Genomic DNA, 14,568 nt, shown 5'->3' on the forward strand with positions numbered 1-14,568 from the left:
AAGCTGAAACATTATTATAGAATAATTGGTATTTGTGGAGTATCTGCAACAAAGGGCATACGATGATATGCGGAAAGTGGTATTCACTGGACAAGATCGAAAGTTCAACTATAGTTATGTCATAATTAACTAAATATGGGAGGGATGGACTTGACAAACCTTTCGCGTTGTCACGCAAAATCGCCCAAGATAGTGAGATTTTGAGTTTCATCAAAAGTAATCCATAATATACACTTAAAAAAAAAAAAAAACACGTTGAAATGAATAATAGATTATTTTAAAGATTTATATGAGGAAGTTATCTTGTAGATGAGGAACTGCGCCTCAACTAACTCAATATTGCCATTTTAACCACTGTCACATGGATACATTTAATAAATAGTTGGAATTTGTGGAAAAAATTTGGATATAATGGTTTTATAACTGCTTAAATGTATAAACATTTATCCCCCTCCACATCTCGCATTTATAAGTGGCAGCCTCGTAAAGTTTACACCTCCAAGTAATTTTGATGCAATAACTTTTTATCAAATTACACTGGGGAACACTCATTTTGTTGCATTTAAAAAAAGACCTTTCTATAGTCAATTTGAATGTGTTGATTTCAAATCTGAAGTCGGTTTTTGTCTGCAAGCTACAGATTTTATGCAATTTGACATTTTTATTTATTTTTTAATCTTTCGTTATTATAGGAAATTATAGGAATAGCTTATCAATTTGTTTGTGTATTTTATTCAGGTAGGAATTTGCGTTTGTAACTTTTGCGTTTGTACACTTCATCTGGACAATGCTCCAGCAGTAGTCAGCCATCATACTTTTGTCCCAGCGCCCTTGGTAGTGTTCTTCCATGACCTTTAGGTCTTGGTGGAATCGTTCTCCTTGTTCGTCACTCACAGCCCCCAGGTTGTCAGGGAACTTATCAAGGTGGCTATTCAAAAAATAAAGCTTGATGCGCATGTTGCACCCGAGATCACGAAAAGCGAGAAGCATTCTGTTCACAAGTTCACTGTAGTTCTCCGCCTTATTGTTTCCAAGGAAGTTCTGAACGACTGCCACAAAGGATAACCATGCTGCCTTTTCTAAAGCGGTCATCTTAGCAACTAACTGATCATCACGAATTAGGGTTCGAATCTGTGGGCCATCAAACACGCCTGCTTTGATCTTCTCAAATGATAACCCTGGTAAAGCTGTGATAATGTGTTGGAAACATTCACCTTCGGTTTCCAGTGCCTTGACAAATTGCTTCATCAAACCTAATTTGATGTGAAAAGGAGGAAAGATGATCTTATCTCTGCTTACAATTGGGTCTTGTATGATATTTGGCATGCCTGCTTCAAGGGTGTCTCGAATAGGCCAGTCCTTTCGGACCCAATGTCTGTCTCGTGCTCGGCTGTCCCACATACAGAGGAAACATGGAAACTTGGTGAAACCTTTCTGTTGTCCAAGAAGAAAGTTGACCATCTTTAAGTCTACACAAATGATCCAATTGTGCTCATGATATTTTAATAAGTCAATGACCATTCTCATATCATCATAGTCTTCCCGCAAATGCACTGAGTGACCGACAGGTACTGCTCCATAAACATTCCCATTATGTAAAAGAACACACTTTAGACTGCGTTTTGAACTGTCTAAAAAGAGTCTCCATTCAGCAGGACTATAGTAAGGTACACCCAGTTCTTTGAGAAGCCCTTGGATGTCATGGCAGTAAACAAACTGTCTGTCTTCTGAAAAGAAGGTCACTAAAAGCTGGTCACGCTTTCTGAAATATGATACTTTAACAGAGTGATCAACAATATTTCTGCCTTGTAATCTTGATGCCAAAAGCTCTGCTGCTTTCTTTGAAAGACCTAAATCCCGCACTAAATCATTCAGTTGAGCCTGGGGAAGAGGCTTGGGGACGGGGAAAGGTTTAGTGTCTGAAGAACAGTTCTCCGATTGTGTACACTTTTCTGACAATTCACTGTCACAACTGTCTTGTTCGCTTGTATCATGTCCAATGTCTTTATCGTCCAATGAAGGCAAGCCTTTGAAAACTGGAACAGGAACTTCTTCAGAGTGCGGAGCAGGCCGAATAGCTGAGGGAATGTTCGGATACGCAATCTTATGTCGGTTTTTCTTCCCAACACCCGTTGTGTTTACCATGCAGAAATAATAGTCAGTTACATGGTTGGTGGGTTCGCGCCAAATCATTGGAACACCAAAAGGCAAACCATTGCGTTTTCCTTTGGTCCAGTCTCGAAGCATTTCCTCACAATTGTGGCACACAACATGAGGAGCCCATTGCTTGTCTTGATCACCAAGATGAAATTCAAAATATGCCTTGTAGACACGCTTGACGAGGATATGTTACGTCTCTGACGATTGAGTGTGTAGCATCCACATATGTAGCAGAAGGCATCAGGCATGTTTCTGCAATGATATCTATTTTTGGAAGCCATGTTTGATCTGAAACAAAAGAAGAATGATCAAAATATTAGAAGCTATCTATATATATGGACGTGAAAATGCTTATACATGGTTTACGCAAGTTCATATTTGTACAATTTCATTAACCTCAAATTGCATACAAACTAGAGCTTGTAGAGAAAAACTAATTTCAGATTTGAAATCAGCGCCTAAAACTCCTTTAGAGTCAGTTAAAATATCCAATGCAACTCAAAGTTACTGAAAAAGTGTTCCCCAGTGTTATATTTTGTATGATCTTGAGATCCATATTTTCCGGTAGCTCATCTTCTAGGTGCTTATAATGTTAAAATGTGAGTTTCATGCAGTACCCGTGTCGAGCAAAAAGAAACAAACGAACAATTTATAGTGCAGCTTTTTGGTTAACAGCAAAGAAAATAAAAGTATCATTTTAGAAAATTGTATAAAATATTATAAAATTTTGTCTAGAGATAATAATTTAATCTACCTGATTCAGTGTTATTATAACTTCACTTGGAATCATTTTTTATACACAAACAATTAAGAAAAAGGGGATTATACGTGTGTAATAATATCTATCACAGTTTAAGCCTAGTGTGTGTTATTTTTGTTAGTGAAAATATAGAGAATGAAAGTAATAGTATTTTAAAGAAGTTGATTCTGTTTAAATTTAAATTATGGGTAAACTATATTCTGTATTTATTCGACGTCCATTACAAAATTTTAATGTTGAAAATCGAGCAAGCAAAGTTCTCTCCGATAAAAAAATTAGAAAAGTTCCGAGACATCCAAGTTCTATTCCTTATGTTAGTACATTAAGTTCTGGTGAGTAGGCTTTGTTAAGTAACGCATGTCAGTTTTAGTTATGACCTTCAATTTTCGTATCGTAGGCTTGTTATCCCGAAATGTAATATTGATTTACTGAATTACTTTTGCGGTAAACTTAAAAGCATAACATACGCACATCAAATGACCATTTGACCTTTTAAGCTTAAGGATATTAGTATTAAAAATTTCAAATAAATCATGTACATTTGCACAATTCCCTCGAATTTTGCATAACTTCCTCAATTCTAAAAAAGTGTCGGTACTGTATAAGTCAAAATACGGTTTTATTCTGCATAACGAGTTAAAAAAAGAAATGTTTGAGCGTTTTATTTTAAATTTTACTTTGTATTTTCAGTGCATTATTCAGAATGTATGGTAACTGGCAGTGGTATCCAGAATTAAGTTTCTTAACCCACTAGACAGAGTTTACTTCGTGCAGTATTTTGGTGCTGTATGAACTGTATATACATAACCTGTTTTTTATGCAAAAATTAACGTATATTTAACTTGTTTTGTAAAATCATCCAATTTTTTTAAGGCTGAGTTTTCACATCCATTTTTAAGAAAAGTAAAATTTGAGCCTACCCTTTATTTTTTAGGATGTTATTGGTTATTCTCTTAAACACCTGTGAAGTGCTTGCCTTCACTTTTGCCAACAGTAACTCATATCAAAAATCAGGCATTCTATTGAGATTGTAAAACTAACTGATTGATGCCTAGTCTGTATTTTTAAAATTTCAAATATTTGTCTGAATACAGCATTTTGGCTATTAGTTTTAACAGTGACAGCCAGTTTCTTTTTAATAAGCCCTTTTTAATCTTGTTTTTTTACCCAAATTCTTAGGAATTATAATTCCTTGAATTGATTAACCTATCTTTCAGTTTAAGTCTCTGTAACTTGCAGCATTTATCCAGTTAGTTTTGTAGTTTTTTTAATTTTTGGAAATATGAATTAAAAACAATGTATTTTTTAATAATTCTACATTTGTTGCACATCACCTTTTAATTCATCCCAATTAACTAATGATAAATCTTATAGTATAAAAATTGTCTTTCTGAAAATTATAAACTAAAATTTCATTTTTGATTTCAACATATGTACAAAGATACTCCTAATTATGAATTGATAATACTTCACAAAAGTTTCCCCATTTCAACTCTTATAACCATATCTTCATTAAGTGTTAGTAGTTGGGTTATAACTTTATTCACCTTCATTAACTTTCTAAACATTTTATGTAAAAAACCATCATGAATCACTTCAAAAAAATCTTACTATTTGATTTTATTCAATTCTAAGAATATATATGGAATTAAAAATCTATCATAATTACTGCATCATGTGACTGCTTAACTTTGTTGGAAGGTGGGGAATGTAAGCTAACTCAATCCAACAACTGCTACTGTGTGTATATATACTAACTAGAGAAAGTAAGGGGGGAGCATGTACCTCTTCAGCTCCATGTATTAAGCACCTATGTTGCATTATTATTCTTAATCAGCTCAATCCTGAGCTCATTATACAATTTCTTATTGTTTTCTTTTGTCTCATCAGATGACCTGTAATAATTGCCAGTTTAGAAATGTTTTCTTATAACTTTGATTGTAACCTGTATGAATTCAACATCTTAATACCTTTTTCTTTTTCTTCATCCTAACAAGAGGCATTTCATCCATTAATTATTTTGATGAAGAATCATGCCACTTTAGTCTTAAATAACTTATAACCTAAAATTTCAAATAGCTTTTGTCACCAATACATAAATGTAACAAGCTTTCTGTAACCCTCGTTACAGTTTATATCATAGTCTTTCATTTCAACTAGAGCACTTAACTCATTCATTTTTTTCCTGATACCCTTGAAGATAGAATAATAGCAAGTTTAAAAGCTTATTCTTAACCTTTTGTTTTTAAATCTTATGCACTTAATTGTAGAAACTATTATTTAATTTGTTATGCTGCACAGCTTTTAGTTCTAAGGTACTTGTTGTCATAGCTATTCTGTCAGTTTGTTTATTCACAATTTCTGAAGCTCCCTAACCAGTATGCTAGTTTAACTTAAACTATTATCTTTAATGGAGGTACTTTGAGGTTGAGAGATATTATATTGGTTACAGTAACATACCTAAGCGGATCCTATTTCTAGCGTGTAATTCATTCTTACTGTGAAAAATGCCCTTCCTGTTGTTATAAACGCATCTCTTTTCAATCTTTCATTTAAGCCTCATATCTGCTAGGTAAATTCATAAGTGTATCTACTTTAAGGGAAATCTTGAAAAAAAACACACATTTGTTTTTCTCTTTAAGACTCTGATAGAGCTATGTACAGTGGTACCTCAGTTCTCAAACAACTCCCTTCTCTTGAACAATTCAGTTTTTGAATATATTGTTTGAGAAAAAAATTCCTCAGTTGTCGAACATAAACTCGGTTCCCGAGCCAAGCTGTCATGGCCCAAACCCCCGAAATAACCTGACTGATGACCCGAACAACCCTTCGACCATTTTCGACCCATGCCAAGCTTGCCCAAAACATTTTACCCACACCTGTTGCTCAGTCCACACCCCTGTTAAAATCTGCTGTGAATGTTCTTATTTTTCTTTTTCTATATATTTGGATTAAATAAGCCACCATGGGATCAAAGAAGGATAATGAAAGCAGCAAACCAAAAAGAAAAGTTGTTAGAACCACAATAGAGGTGAAAAAAGATCTCATAGCAAAGTATAAGAGTGGTGTTTGTGTGTCTGACCTTGCTACACAGTTTGGTATGGCAAAGTCTACAGTCTGCACCACACTGATAAATAAAGAGATCATCAAAGGAGCTGATGTTGCAAAAGGAGTGACAGTGCTTATGAAAGAAAGAACACAAACAATGGAAGATGTAGAAAAACTTGTTGTTGATTTGGCTAAATGAAAAATAGTTAGCTGGTGATAGCATTTCTGAGACCATCATTTGTGAGAAAGCAAAGCACCCCTGGAACAAGTACTGATACAAGTGATGCCTTTAGTTTTAGTAGGGTGGTTTAGTGGTTTGAAAAATTTAGGAAGAGAAGTGGCATATATAGTGTGGTGAGACATGGAGAGGGTGCCAGGCAGAAACAACCTCATTAGACAAGTTTTTAGTGAGAAATAGGTCCAGTGAGTCTCAAGCAGGTTGTAGCAGTGCAAAGAGACAGAAAAGAGAAAGAACCCCAGAAGGAGAGTTACCTGACGTTTTTATGGAAGGTGAATCTCCTTCCAAACAATAATAACCCTCCTAGTCTCCACATTCCTCACCACCATTCACTTAAGCCATCAGGTCTCTTCAGCACAGGTAAAGTGCAGTTAAATTTTCATTTATTGTTTTTTTATTGTGTTTATAGTTTTTGTGGTTGACTTTATGCATGTAAGTATTATTATACAGGTATAAATAAGCAATATTTTTGCTTAAAATGCTTCATAACGCATAATTGTTGGAGGTCTATAACGGATTAATTTAATTTACAGTATTTCTTATGGGAAAAATTGATTCGGTTTTCAAACAGCCTTCTGGAACAGATTAAGTTCGAGAACCAAGGTGCCACTGTATACATATCATACAGCTTCTGTGATTACTAATGTTAGTAGTTCTTATTCAAACTTAAGGGAGATCATAACCTCAAGGCAATACCTGATCTACCATAACAGGAGAGTGCTATCAAAATTCTTGTAAAGCATGTAGTATTACATACATATTAATCATAGGCAGACCAAATGTTATCTTAAGAGAATGACAAAGAACAAAAGAACCTATAACAAAAGCAACTTGAAACTTAAATAACCAAATATTGTGCAAAAACTGCCCATACCAGAGTAGCTTACAAATTTTGATTAATACTGTTTTACAGTAAGACAAAATGTCTGATATTTTTATGCACAGCACTTTTTCTTTTCCTTGCTACTTGAAGCTTATCCTTAGACAATTGTTTATCTTAAAATGTTAAAACTAATAAAATTTATTCACATTCATTGGTCGAGGAGTATAGTAACCTTTTATTTCCCCCTGTAAACATGTACATGCAACACCCTGAATGTGAGGCCCCATATGTTTGGAATATGTCCAACCAAATTAATTATTCTTACTACTGGATTTTCTCATTACACTTCTGGACTAGCAACCATTATTTCCCTCGTTCTCCTGGTTGCAATAGGATCTGTAGAAATGAGGTGTTCCATAAGACCACCTAGAAGCTCATCAGGTGGTCTTACTGTTCTGTTCTGGACCTGCCACACATATACTCTCATAAGTGAAGCTGATCATCAGGTTGAAGAAATCAGGATTGGCTTGCATTTAAAAAATTTAAGGAACCTGATTCACCTATTGCATTGCTTCCAGAAGACTGCCCTCCCCTCCTCTCTAGATTCTACTGCTGGAGTTGGGAACTCCTTAACATATCCAATTTCCACTTGTTGGATTGGTGGATAGTGATTTTTTTTTCTCCAGAGTGTTAGAGTGAATTCCTCTACTTTTAGAGAAGAGGATGAAGTTGAGGGCCCACCTATCCATGCTTGTGTATGTTTAGTTGTTGTTTTTTTCACCTGTAGATAGGAGCTGCACAAGCCTATGTGGGAGCTTACTCTTATTACTTATTTAGGTTTGATAATCTGCTGAAGTTGAGGTGTACCTAGATTTTCTTTTTGAGTAGTTTCTGTTTATTTTATTTTTCATTGACATAGGTCCACTGTCTCCTCAATTTTAAACACAGAGTGGTCTCATGTGGGTTGTGGAGAATTTACTATTATACATTTATTTTTATATTGATGATTGTTTCAGTTAGATATATGGTTAGAGAGGTGTGTAACTTATACTGATAAATCTGTATTTCAAAATTTTTGTTTATCCACTAAAGTTACAGAAGATCCTTGAGCATAAGAATCAACAATATATGTGTAAATCCTGGTATTGTTGTGCAGGCTGAAATTTCTAGAAATTGTCCTCCCACCTATAAATATTAACCAAAAGAAAGTGCTAAGAGACAGTATATATTATTAGTTTGCTACAGTCAATTTACTATAAGCCTAGGAAGCTATAATTGTGATAATGCTTATTAATTGTGAAACTACAGATACTTATTCAAGAACCTTTATAGATTTCAAACATTATAAACCATTCAACTTCAGTGGATTTGCATCAAACATCAATAATTTTATGAAAACATTACATAACTTCAGTAGTGAAAGACAAAAATCGACTTGTAATCAGTTTGATGCCAGTGAAGAATAATACACAGCTAGCTAGTTATCTATTATGTGAATACTACTTGCATCAACTTGAAATTAATTCTTGATTACGAGAAATCCACTGAAGATGACCTAGGAAGGTCGAAACATTATTCTCTTTTTAACAGTAAAAGTGTTAATACCCATACCAGCCGTTCTGAGATATACAACTTGGAATTAATTTGCTTATCATGAACCCTTAATAAGATATCAAGGAAGCCTCAGACCAGAAAGAAGACTTGATACTGTTTGTAAAACTGTTGTGTATGAATCATTATTTGTTCATTAAAATATATTTGTATTATGAAAGAAAACTGCTGTGTGTATGAAATTTGTTTACAAATATCATAAATTAGATAGGTATCAACATTTATTAAAATTCTAAATTTAAATTATCATTTAATTCAGTTTTAGGCTATTTGAAATCATAATATGTGACAGGGGTCCTTGATTAAGCATAATGGTCCATGTCCTCCCCATATTTCCAGGGGCAAGTGGAATACTCCTTGTCCACTTGGTTGAGGAGTAAGGATGCATATTCATACTTTTAGACCAGAAGAGTTCTGTTTCTTTCATTGGGTACAACATATACATTCTCATCATTCCGAGCCTGTGATGTTATTTTTCAAGCTTCTTCAGATGGAGGAGAAAATATGTTCATTTTGGTGTTGCTTTTTTTCTTGCTGTAATTCCCATGGTTTGGAATGCACAATTCTATGGCTACACATTTGGATTAATTCTGTAATCTTTTTAACTAAAATTGCAATTCAGTTGCCTTGACCAGCAGCATGAGATGTAAGTACTCTGATCCCTTAATTCCAATCCTGAGTAGTAAAATCTCAGCCATCTGGAGTTCCTGATGTGTTGTATCTCTTATACAACAACCATACCTTATCATATAAGGGAACATTAGCTGTTCAAAGATATGCTACCATTAATAATATCTGTAGGCTATGACAATACAGTTAGGCTATAATAGTTATTTAGAAAACACAAGTTCCAATAATAACTTTATTTACCCATTTCACCTATACATTCAACAGTAACCTTATTTTAGAAGGGAAAAACTAAAAAATTAACTATGACATTAACTTACCCCCAAATTTTGTTTGTAGTATATCATCTTAGTGTTTCAATAATATACATGAGTTATTTGTTTTTCTTCCTTCCTTTGATGAGTACTGTTGTCAGTCAAAAGAATAATGTATTTTGTTGTCTTAATTTCTGACAAGGGGTGAGTTTAGTTCTCCTCAATGCTGTAAACTGAACAAATGTTAGCTTATGTCTAGTTAGGTAGTAGGCAGGGTGGAAAAGCTTGAGCATCCATCTGTACACTGCTTTGTTTATATGAACTAACATCTATGTAGTTTGCTCTTTCATGTTAGTACATCAAATCTTACTTGCTGTATATAGAATAAAAACTCAGCTTTTCTTCCAATGATAAGTAATTATAATAATGAAGTAATTTGTTACTAAACTTTAAGAACCAATTGCAGTCTCCAATAAGACATAACAAACAATAGGAAAATACTTTTATATGTGACAGATAATACTGTAAGCTTGTTAATTGTAGTAGGAAATACTAGCTATTGCAATGCATAATCTCTTATGAGTAATGGCAAAACAATTTTCTGTTGTATTGCTCTTCCTACATGTTTAAGATTTCAATTTTTATGTGTTTAGATGCACCTTGGCAGTTACCCCTGGCAGTTGGTGATGATTATTTCACTAATTTTCAGTTAAAAAAAGGTTTGAATATGGTAAGATTCTTCCCTTTTAGACACTTAAAATTTCACTTTCTGCCCATGCCAGCTAAATTTTATTACAAAGTTTAAAAGCAGTATACTAAATATGGTCTTATTACATTATGATAGATCCTAAAGCCAAGGAATACAGTGCAATTCAAAATGATCTTTTGGAGCATTTAAAATCTATAAAAGTAGTATCTAAGGATCCTGAAGGAAAAGTACAGGTAAACATGAAACACTTATTACTTTTTTTTGCATGTAACAATGTATGTCTTGTTAGTTTCAGTAAATTTATATGTGTTAATTTCTACATTAAAGCTAAACAAATTATTGATTCATATACTTAAAATCAGAACTGAAGCTTCAAAATATCCCTTATATAATTTAAAAGTGTTTTCTCTTCTTTTTTATTTTTTTGATAAAAAGATTTATTATAAATTTATATTTGAGAAATACCATTATAATTGTTCAGTGCATTAAATGTTATGAGAAATCTGGTGGATGTGTTATCAGTGTCCATTTGGAGGTATTTTTTAAACTCCTATCTCAGCAGGGTCCAGCCTTCTTCTCCTGCAGGACATGTATTTGATATCAGAAGCCATGATTTCTCCTTCACTCTTTTTGGGGAACTTGAGCTTGTTTACTAACATGAATAGTACATTTTTCTTTATTTGTCTCTGTGTTGTCTTCTTCCCTTCCAAATTCAATATTCCTCACATTTTTTTTTTTCTTGGTTCTTTAACAACAGTTTGTCCATTTCAATTTTATGGACCATGAGGGAGCACTATTAAATAATTTTTATTTTCCTACTTTTGTTGTGTCTCCTCCTGTTTAAGTCCTTTCACCTTCTGCATCCTCCCTGGCCTGCCATCCTATTGGATTGGAACCTAAATGCTTTTCATGCCTTTACCATACCTCCCTTTGAACCTTTAGTTTCTTGTTTATTGTATCATCTTTCCCTTAACTCTATAAGACCTAACTACAAATTCAAATAGTAGCATTGCTCTCATCATATTCCATTCCAAAAATAAAACTAATGGTTAGAATTGTTTCAACTTTGACAAGAATATTACAAAAAGTATGTATTTTCAGAAAAATAAAATATTTAATTTTGATTTTTTCTACTATTTCTAATTTTAAAAATATTAGTTCTTTAGTATAATTAATCTCTAGAATCTTCTAAGTGAATAGCAAAAGTATTTTAAGGTAACTGTTTATATTTTACTTTATTTATCATAACTATACATTTCTCCTTAAAAAATCAACATTACAGTAGAAAAACAACATGTTAACTCCTTCCCTCCATTGCTTTTATCCCATGAAACTCATATTTGGGATTTCTCTCATGTTACTCTCAGTGGTTCGCTTTGTCAACCCATCTGTCTGGCTTATACTTTGTTTTTAGGGATTCTCATCACATATTCCAGGTTTGTTTTCACTAAATTCAGCAACTTTTTGTCTTGGCTGCTCTTCTGTGGAGAAGGTTGTGGAGGCTGGCACATGGACTATGCCACACACTTTTATCACACATTACCTTTATCATTGGGCAATCTTTTCATTGTATAAGATATTGTTTGCTTCCCATTGCTATTTTCCTTATCTTTTATTGGCTCTTAATAGGAAAGTTCTTAATTTTTGTATATCTTATCAATATACAGTTGTATTGTTTCTAAATTTATGGATCCTACTAAGAGGCAAGTGGTGCCTGTCAGGTTATACATAACCTTTAAATCTGCACCTTACAATCTTTAAAGTCTGTAATGAACATGGATGAGATAAGGTACTCCACAAGACTGCTGTAGGTCTGCTTTTCAAAATATGGTGTTTGTGGTTATCCATTACATATTCTAATATGTTGCATTTCTCCAGACTATGCATTGTGCCTACTTTTCCTTGTTTTATCGTATTAATGGATCTAAGCATAGATGAAGATGTGTACATGTATGCATTACATAATGTCATTGTTTTTATTTATATAGATACCTGTTCATGTATCTGTTTTCTGTGTACATTTTTATATTTACACTTATTATTTTATGTTGAAAAGTTTATTATTAAATTCTGGATGAACCAAACTAAAACTGTGGTGAATACATAAAATAACAATGGAAGACTATTTAAAATTTTTGGCTTTTCATTTTATTTGATAGGAGAATGTTCAAGAAGTTGAAGAGATACGACCTTTACCACAAGATAGAAAGCCTCAAGATCAACCAGAATATGGCTTTATAGAACCTGCTACAATTCCTCCAGGAAAAATAAAAATTCGACAAGCTCTAGAATTTATAACAAACCACCATTCTGACCCACAGCAGTGGACAGTTGATATTATTGCCAAAGAACACAATATGAATAAAGTTGATGTGGAGCATATTGTCAAATATTTTAAAACGTTTTACTTGTATATTCCACAAAAGGCAGTTGAAAAAGGACAAAAACAGAATTTCTTGACATTTGGTATTAACAGATTAATTCCAGGGCATGAAACAAGAACCTCAAACAATAAAACTGTTTCTTAGTTTAGGAGAGAAAAAAAAAAGATATCAGTGATAGAAATAAAAATTATCTGTGTTGTAGTAGATCTGTTTTCTTTCTATAGTGAAAATCTAAAAAATAATGCTATACCTGCATGTTTCATGTACTTTAACAGTATTGTGTTGATTATTGATATTTTCATAGTATTTTTCTCAATAAATTATAAGTAATCAAGTTATCAAATGTTGCCAGTGATTAGGTTGATAATTTCATTTGAGTCTTTTAACAAGTATTCAGAATTTAGTTTCAAAGGTTTAAAAATGTTAGTTATACATATTGCTGTATTGCACATTAGTCAGCCTGTGTAAGAAACAGTAGAGCATAAAGTTGTTCCATGATTTACTGTGTATTAACAATTTCTCCTACTTCAGATCCAAATCAACATATGGAAAAACAAACAAACTAAAGAACTGAAAAATAGCTCAAGGTTAGACATCAAAAGGTACAGATCTTACACCAAAGATATTTTATTCTAACTTTTAACATAAATATTCCATTGAATTGTACACCAATATGCAAATTTTATGCTATTTATTTGTAGTTTAACTTGGTTCTGTGAAAAATTTCTTCTTAATTTATACAGAAATAATTTTGATTTATAATTTTTCTTTACAACATATATCACTGTTCCACTTACATTCACCACATTGCCACAATGCAATGCCACATATCATTACTAACTTCAATATATTAAAGTTTTTATATGAAATTTTATTGTTCTTCCTACAAATTATCTAACTAGTAATCCTTATATCAACATAGTTCCAATGATATACTTTTATGCCCAGTCTTTTTGTGATTTGTCAGGCATGGCTTAATTGTTAGTATGCTGTACTGTGATTGGAAGATTCAAGTTGTGTTGTCAGTGGACACTTTCTGATACTATACTTGACTTATCTGGCATAATAGCTTTCCTTGATTTGTGCTGCTCTTTAAATGCACAATTTTCACTTGTTACTACCAGGATTCAAACTTAATTTTTTAAACCATTAGACCAGTTTAATAAGTAAATAAATTACTAGCTCTAACCTTCAAAGCAATTAATCAACACATACTTTGTTCCTTGGCATTAAATATAAAAAGTATGTTTGCTGTGAAAATATCCACTATTTTCAATTGAAATGCTATTCAGCTGTATTATGTGCTCTTCAAGCATAGTTTTTTTATTAGAATGTTTCAATTTATCAAATTACAAGGATGAAATATGTTGTATAAATTAAAAGAACAATTTAAATGTCTATCTTTATTGACAATAAATTTTAGAAGTAATAAACCAATTATTTAAATGTTTTTTTTATATCTGTTAATTTCAGTATTTGTACCAACATTACAACCTCCTTGCTATTAATCTTTATCACATATTGCATTTTCTTTAAAAAATCACTACACGTGTATATCTTTACATCAGAAGGAAATTTTTTTTTTCCTTCAACCTTCATATTTACACCATCTGAATTAATTGCAATTAGTTTTTCCTTTCAGTTCTAGACTGCACTGTTCAATGCATACTGTATAGCTGCCGAAACCTCTTCAGTATGAGCATGGCCCATGTTATTTATTTTTGGAACACCTTCCACAGCCCTAGCATACACAATCTCATGGACATAAATCTGTTGTACCATCAAATATTATAAGTAATACCTGTGCATTCTTTAGTAAACTATGTTTTTTGTTAGATATTTTCATATAAGGACTTTATAAATCTTCTACAATCCTAATCAGTCTGATAACTATTTGGCATCTGAACATTCTTGATTTATAAATCAAGAAAAATTGGGTTTTAAATAAAGATCA

General features: G+C 32.7%; 1 protein-coding gene across 1 annotated transcript; it reads left to right on the top strand.

Moving 5' to 3' along the window:
• Positions 1-2,974: 2,974 nt before the first annotated feature.
• LOC143229102 (NADH dehydrogenase [ubiquinone] 1 alpha subcomplex assembly factor 4) lies at positions 2,975-14,065 on the top strand. Its single transcript, XM_076460925.1, has 3 exons — positions 2,975-3,252; positions 10,366-10,463; positions 12,390-14,065. Exons 1-3 carry the CDS (start codon positions 3,105-3,107, stop codon positions 12,756-12,758), a joined length of 615 nt encoding a protein of 204 aa, XP_076317040.1. The 5' UTR covers positions 2,975-3,104; the 3' UTR covers positions 12,759-14,065.
• The last annotated feature ends 503 nt before the right edge of the window (positions 14,066-14,568 follow it).

The sequence above is a fragment of the Tachypleus tridentatus genome, chromosome 10, assembly GCF_004210375.1.
Source record: "Tachypleus tridentatus isolate NWPU-2018 chromosome 10, ASM421037v1, whole genome shotgun sequence".
Taxonomy (NCBI): domain Eukaryota; kingdom Metazoa; phylum Arthropoda; class Merostomata; order Xiphosura; family Limulidae; genus Tachypleus; species Tachypleus tridentatus.

What these genes read in the sequence shown, in the direction of transcription:
- LOC143229102 (XM_076460925.1), top strand. Translation starts at nt 3,105, where the DNA reads ATGGGTAAACTATATTCTGTATTTATTCGACGTCCATTACAAAATTTT. An exon ending in TGTTAGTACATTAAGTTCTG is followed by an intron (nt 3,253 to 10,365) that starts GTGAGTAGGCTT and finishes ACATTATGATAG; the next exon opens with ATCCTAAAGCCAAGGAATAC. An exon ending in ATCCTGAAGGAAAAGTACAG is followed by an intron (nt 10,464 to 12,389) that starts GTAAACATGAAA and finishes TTTATTTGATAG; the next exon opens with GAGAATGTTCAAGAAGTTGA.